Genomic DNA, 7,500 nt, shown 5'->3' on the forward strand with positions numbered 1-7,500 from the left:
TTTCTTTTTTCTTTCTTTATATTCATATTTTTAATGTTTGAATTTTTAAATTAAGAAATTACCTCTTATCATCAGGATCTTATCAGCAGCTGCAGTGACCCTGAAGATGAAGAACTTTTACTGTCCATTAGCTCAGGTAATCCTTTTTCCATATTAATATCTTAGCCAAATGTGTTTACTATGGTAATCTAATAACCATAAGCTTCTGTTGCTTGTTAGCTACATGATCCTTATAGCTTAGGTGCAAACCTGAAGAAGGAAATATCACACAGTGAAACTATGAAGAGATGAACTGAAAGCAGGGAGTAGAGTTTAGAGGGCAGAGAGTGAAAAGGAACAGGATGTTATAAACATAAAAGATTAGAAACTAATCTTTTTTTTTTTTTTGACAGGTGGATCAGACATTGAGGTAAACACCGCAGCTGGGGTTAATAAACACTCTCAAAAGGTTACATTTATTGTACTATAATAATAATTTCTTAACAACAATTATAAATATATTTATACTTACTCTAAAGCATTTCAATATTACACATCTGAGTTGCATGACTTTATTCTACCCAGCTCGAGAACTATCTATCTATCTATCTATCTATCTATCTATCTATCTATCTATCTATCTATCTATCTATCTATCTATCTATTACTCACACTCTCATAAATGGATATCAATAAAATACAAAAGTTTATTAGTTTTGCACAGCTGATCAATATTCAGTGAAAGTATCACACTGCAGTCTATTGTTATACAGTATGATGGTCCCTGAATTATGATGGTTTGACTTATGATTTTTCAATCTTATAATGACGAAAGCAATATGACAAAATTGTAAAATATATTTTACGTTTTAAGCATGCATTGAGTATGCTCCACTCACAAACCGGAACTCTTCTACGTGCCTGCTGCCACAAACATATATATTGTAAAGTTAATACATTACGGTAGTGTAAATTGTATAAACAGTAAATTACCCCATACTAATCACCATTCATTAATTCAATTCAGTTCATGTTTATTTGTGTTGCGCTTTTAATAATGAACATCGTCTCAGAGCAGCTTTACACAGATAATGTGGAGATAAAAATGAAGATGTTCTTTATAAGTGTAAGTTTGTCCCTGATAAACAAGTCGGTGGAGACTGTGGTGAAGGAAAAACTCCCTGAGATGCAAAAGGAAGAAACCTTGAGAGGAACCAGACTCAAGAGGGAACCTCATCCTCATCTGGGCGCCACCAAATGTCCATTTATTACAGATAAATGATGTTGAGGTGCAGTGATGGAGATCAGAGCAAACTGTAGTCCTGAGTCAGTGTAGCAGACTGTTGATATTAACTACAGTCCAAATCCTTAAAGCTCCCGTTCTTACTCCGGAATTTCATGGAACCACCCAAGACGTTGATGAGAAACATCACCAGTTGCACAGAGTCGCCTCCAAACGAAGAGGACACCACTCAGAGGTGGGAAGATCCATGGAGGGAAGAGGGGCCGGACCAGTGGTCACTGGAACCTCAGAAGCATGTTTAACTCGACAGAGAGAGAGAGAGAGAGAGAGAGAGAGAAGAGGGGTGACATGAAGAGAAGGATATGGATTATTAAGTCTCCTAATTGTTGTATGTTAATCTCACTGTGCAATTGGGAATCTGGTAAGATTCACTCTGGCAGCAGAACTTAAAGAGAGAAGCAGAAGGAAACACAGATATGAGGATCTCTGGGATAAGAGACGACACACCACACCACCACACTATCCCAGTTCATCAAACACTCAATATCCATGATCCATCCAGATCTGCTCCTTTACCTAAGAAAATTCTACTGATAAAAGACTTGACTAAATAAATGTGTTCAGCCTCGACTTGAACACTGAATGGAAGGTTGTTCCATAACTGTGTGGTTTATAAGTGAAACATCTGCCCCCTGCTGGAGTCTTCATTATTTGAGGTACCAACAAATAGCCTGCACCTTTTGATCTAAGTAGGTGTGGAGGATCATACTGGTACAGAAGTTCACTCAGATACTGCAGTGTGAGAGCGTTAAGTGCTTTATACGTCAGTAGTAGTATTTTATAATCAGTGTGAGATGTAATTGGGAGCAGTGTAGATGATTAAAACAGGGGTGATGTGATCATATTTTCTAGATCTAGTGAGGACTCTTGCTGCTGCATTCTGAATTAACTGAAGCTTATTTCTGCACTTACTCCAACACCCAGACAGTAAAGCGTTACAGTAGTCTAATCTAGATGTTACAAAAGCATCAACTAGTTTTTCTGCATCCTGTAATGACATTAAGAATCCTGGGTAGGCCTGGGTAGGCCTGGGTGGGCTAGGCCATGTCTTTTTACTTACCATATTTTCTAATTAGGATGGGGTCATCAGTGCACTTCTCCGCCGAAACTCGAGGGAGTACTGTACCTGTAAATTATATTAGTTTATTTAGCCAGTAGTTTATGTGTATAATGTATAGAAATTAGTACTGGCTAATAAACAAATATATTTATATCAATGCTGAGTGCAATACATTAAAAATATATTATTTAATCTAATGTTTTGTTGACAGCAAGACAACACTGAGTCTGAGAGCAGAACATCTAACCCACTGACCTGCACAGGTGTGTGTGTGTGTGTGTGTGTGTGTGTGTGTGTGTGTGTGTGTGTGTGTGTGTGTGTGTGTGTGCGTGTGCATGAGTGCGTGCGTGTGTGCGTGTGTGTGTGCGTTTGTGCTAGTGTGTGTGTTTATATTTTGAAAGAAAAGTTACTTTTACTTTTTTTTTTTCTAACTTTCAGAGTATCTTGAAGAAACAGCTCTCATCAGTGAGAGGTACAATCAACAACACACACATTTACACAGATGTTATAAGGAAGAAACCTTGAGAGGAACCAGACTCAAAAGCAGAACCTCATCCTCATTTGGGTGACATCAAGAGTGTGATTATAGTCTTTAAACAATACAGAACACTGGAGAGTGAGAACTAACATGAGCACTGGAGTGTGTGATTATGACTGATGATCTTTCTAAAATTGTAAATGCCGCAAAAGTTCTACAGTCTTGGGTTAGGGTTAGTCAGTTGTGGTTATAAAACTAGGAGCTACTGAGCAACTCATAAAATAGCTCAACATTTGCAATTATCATAGATCCAACACCATCTTCTCCATGCCAGAGCCTTTAAACACTCAAAGAGTTCCAGTGTCAAAACTCCACATGAAGTTGAAGTTCATAACCCTATTCGTTCACCCTAACTCTCTCCCTGTTAACTCACCCTAACCATAACCCTATGTTATGACATAATATTTCTAATTTTAGCAATATTTCTAAGGTGAAAGAAGGCAATCCTGACAATAACACTAACCCTCTCCTTATAAACTCACTCCAAGCATAACCCTATTCACCAACACTAACCCTCTCCTCATTTACTCACTCCAACCATATCCCCAGTGGTGGGCCGTCAATGCTAGTAAATCCTTCTCTGCTGGTCTAAACACTATCAGAAGCACTGACCTACATTTACAACCTAAATTCTAATATTTGTTTCACGAAATTGTATTAATTTTTTCCCAACAGTTTATTCTCTTCATTTCGTAGTGTTTCTCTCGGCTGCACTGCTTCCAGGACGTGTATGTGGATGTTAGATTTTTTTGTCCAACCAGATTTCAGACTCTATGTGCTGCCATGTGAATCCAATCTGCCCAGAGCCTTCAAAGTCAGTACTGCTGGCATTTTACCGTAGTCTCCTTAATGAATAACTCTGTTTCTTTAACCAATCAGATTTCAGATTCTCCTTACAGGGCAGCTCGCTGGCACAGAATTGCTTCAGCATTATTCCATCCTCTGATTGGTTGGTCAGAGGGAAACTGTTACAGCCGAGTTCGACTGGTAAAACACGTGTGTAGCTCTGCACACGTTCATACATCTGAGTTCGACTTTTTTATGCCTACGGAGGAAGAGAAATTGATTTGGTCTCAGACACTTAAAAATCCATTTAGAAGAAAAGCTAGAGGAGGTCAGTAAACCCTGAAGCTAGCTAGCGTGTCTCAGCCCGGGAAAGGGTTTGTTTTCCACTTCCAGAACAGTCAATACAAGCGGTACCACTGGATTACAGCCTCTGGGGGGCGCTGCACATTATGAGTCTGTATCTCTGGTGAGTAGGTTGTATTTTATTTACATGTTAATGTTTTTGTCATGTAATTAGACAAATACTGGTTCTGAACTGCTCCAGATGTTGTAGGTGCACAGTTGGTGGTTGTAGTGTAGAGGTTTGGAGTCTTAACTGGGTTTGTTGCTTTAGTAAAATGGTATTGACTCCCATATGTGAAATGTCTCTCTCTGTAATTGCGTTTTTGTATTGTATTGATGGTTTCTATAATCATGTCATGATAGTGGTGTATTAAGAGGTGGATTAAGTCGGGTACATCCCCACTGAAGGCCCAGGTACCAAATACATGGCCCACCACTGCATAACCCTATTCACTAACGCTAACACGCTCCATATACACATACTCCAACCATAACCCTATTTACTCAACTTAAACCACTTTACAATGGACACTCATAAACCATAAACCTTCTGCCACCTACTCTACTGCCCAACTCCCTGCATTATCGAAAAAAAAAATTCCATGCACAACCACAAATCTGAATTGCTGTTGTGCCAGATACCAGAGCTTGATACACACATTTATTTTTAGCTTTTGGATATTCCAAATGCTTTTTGAAGGCCCCTGAATCATTTATGGCTATATTCATGAGTCTAATGGGCAACCCCTTTGGTGCAGCTTTAGATAGAGGAGCAGAAACTGGAGGAGGCATGAGTTGAAGCAGCATTTGTAGCATCCAACAGTACTCCTCTTGCACTTTAGTGATTACTGAAAAACTTAAATAATACTTAATTATTATTTAGCATTATAAGTATAATAGTAATATTTTACCAATATTAATATTATTTTAGTATAAAATTTTTTCCATCCCTGCATATAAACACATACACAGACACACTGAAGCCAAATTATGTGTGCGTTTTAGTAAGTTGAGTGTTAATAAAGCAGCAGCCGTGGAGGAGAATGGTGAATGGACATCAACTCAAACGAAGGACATACAAAAGGTATACAACGTGTCATTACATTAAACGACACTTAATTACATTAAACTATATTACATTACTTTAACTACACTATAATACTCTACACTACAGTATACTATGCTACACTACACTATACTACACTACACTATGATACTTTACACTATAATACTTTACACTATACTACACTATAATACTTTACACCATACCTCACTACACTTTAATACACTACACTATACTTCATTACACTATACTACACTACACTAAAATACACTATACTACACTATAATACTCTACACTATGCTACAATACACTATAATACTTTACACTATACTACACTATAATACTTTACACCATACTACACTACACTTTAATACACTACACTATACTTCATTACACTATACTACACTACACTAAAATACACTACACTATGCTACAAAACACTATAATACTTTACACTATACTACAATACACTATAATACTTTACACTACACTATACTTCATTACACTATACTACTACACTATAATACTTTACAGTATACTACACTACACTATCATACACTACACTATACTTTATTACACTATATTACACTACACTATAATATGTTATACTATACTACACTATACTATAATACACTACACTATACTTCATTACACTATACTACACTACACTATAATACTTTACACTATACTACACTATCATACACCAAACTATACTTCATTACACTATACTACACTACACTATAATACTTTATACTATACTATACTACACTATACTTCATTACACTTTACTACACTACACTATAATACTTTACACTATACTACAATACACTATAATACTTTACACTATATTACACTATGATACACTACACTATGATACACTACACTATAATACTTTATACTATACTACACTACACTATAATACTTTATACTATACTACACTACACTATACTTCATTACACTATAATACTTTACACTATACTACACTAAACTATAACACACTACACTATAATGCTTTACACTATACTACACTACACTATACTACACTACACTACACTTTACTTCATTACACTATACTACACTACACTCTAATACACTACACCACTATACTACACTATAATACCATACACTCTACTACACTACAATATATTACACTACACTTCACTACACTATACCATACTACACTTCAGTATACTACACTATAATACCTTCACTATACTACACTACAATATAATACAATACACTTTACTTCATTACACTTTACTACACTACACTATACTATAATACTTTACACTTTACTACACTATACTAAACTACACTATAATACACTGCACTGCACTACCTTACATTATATTAAACTATAGTGTAATCGAGGTGTTGAGGGTGTTGGATTGATGGATTGATGGATTGATGGAGGTGTTAAGGGTGTTGGGGTGATGGAGATGTTAAAGGTGTTGTAGTAATAGAGTGTAATAGAGGGTAATAGAGGTGTTGAGGATGTTCGGGTAGTGGAGGTTTTAAGGGTGTTTAGGGTAAATGAGGTGTTGAGAGTAATAGAGATGTTGAGGGTGTTAGGGTGATGGAGGTGTTAAGAGTGTTTAGGGTAATGGTGGAATTGAGGGTGTTGGGGTGATCTAGGAATTGAGGTTGTTAGAGTGATAGAGGTGTTAAGGGTAATGGAGATGTTGAGGGTAATAGAGGTGTTGAGGGTGCTAGGGTAATGGAGGTGGTGAGAGTGTTGAGGTAATGGCAGAATTGAGGCTGTTGGGGTGATGGGGGTGTTGAGGTGTTGCAGGAAATAGAGGAGTTGAGGGTGATGGTGTTGAGGGTAATAGAGGTGCTCAGGTGTTGGGGTATTGGAGGTGTTGAGGGTAATGAAGGTGTTGAGGGTGTTGAGGGTAATAGAGGTGTTGAGGGTAATAGAGGAGTTGAGGGTGTTGAGGGTGATCGATGAGTTGAGTCTAATAGAGGTGCTTAAGTGTTGAGGGTAATAGAGGTGTTGAGGGTGTTGGGATGATGGAGGAGTTGAGGGTGTTGAGGGTAAGGGAGGTGTTTAGGGTGTTAGGGTGATTTAGGAGTTGAGGGTGTTGAGGGTAATAGAGAAGTTAAGGGCGTTGGAGTGATGGGGGTCTTGAGGGTGTTGATGTAGTAAGGGTGTTGAGGGTAATGGGGGTGTTATATGGTTACGTTTATATTTTTATAATGTAAAATTATGCTGAAATAAGATGATATAATTTTGCATTCAAATACATTCACTGCAACACTTGCATTGTTTATTTGTTTGTCCTCAGATCCCACTGAAGACACATACTCTCTCCATGCTCCTTTGTGAGTGAGCCAATAATTTTGTGACTCATCTGACGTAATATATATTGACTGTTATATTGTTAAACTTATTAATAATAAAAAGTTAGGATACCTCCTTCAGTGTG

General features: G+C 37.2%; 1 protein-coding gene across 12 annotated transcripts in view; it reads left to right on the plus strand.

Moving 5' to 3' along the window:
* The window catches only part of LOC124403043 (rho guanine nucleotide exchange factor 28-like), a 32,324-nt gene that overhangs the window by 2,672 nt on the left and 22,152 nt on the right, over positions 1-7,500 (plus strand). For 11 of the 12 annotated variants that reach the window (XR_006928822.1, XM_046876613.1, XM_046876612.1 and 8 more), the window contains 6 exons: positions 76-136; positions 393-448; positions 2,554-2,605; positions 2,781-2,814; positions 5,014-5,092; positions 7,360-7,396. Coding sequence is in view for 11 of the 12 variants with exons in the window: in XM_046876613.1 (XP_046732569.1) it covers positions 76-136; positions 393-448; positions 2,554-2,605; positions 2,781-2,814; positions 5,014-5,092; positions 7,360-7,396 (319 nt within the window). In the remaining variant the exon portion in view is untranslated. The remainder of the gene's footprint in view (positions 1-75; positions 137-392; positions 449-2,553; positions 2,606-2,780; positions 2,815-5,013; positions 5,093-7,359; positions 7,397-7,500) is intronic. The other variant, XM_046876610.1, reaches the window with a different exon arrangement.

Source organism: Silurus meridionalis, chromosome 20 (genome assembly GCF_014805685.1).
Source record: "Silurus meridionalis isolate SWU-2019-XX chromosome 20, ASM1480568v1, whole genome shotgun sequence".
Lineage (NCBI taxonomy): Eukaryota > Metazoa > Chordata > Actinopteri > Siluriformes > Siluridae > Silurus > Silurus meridionalis.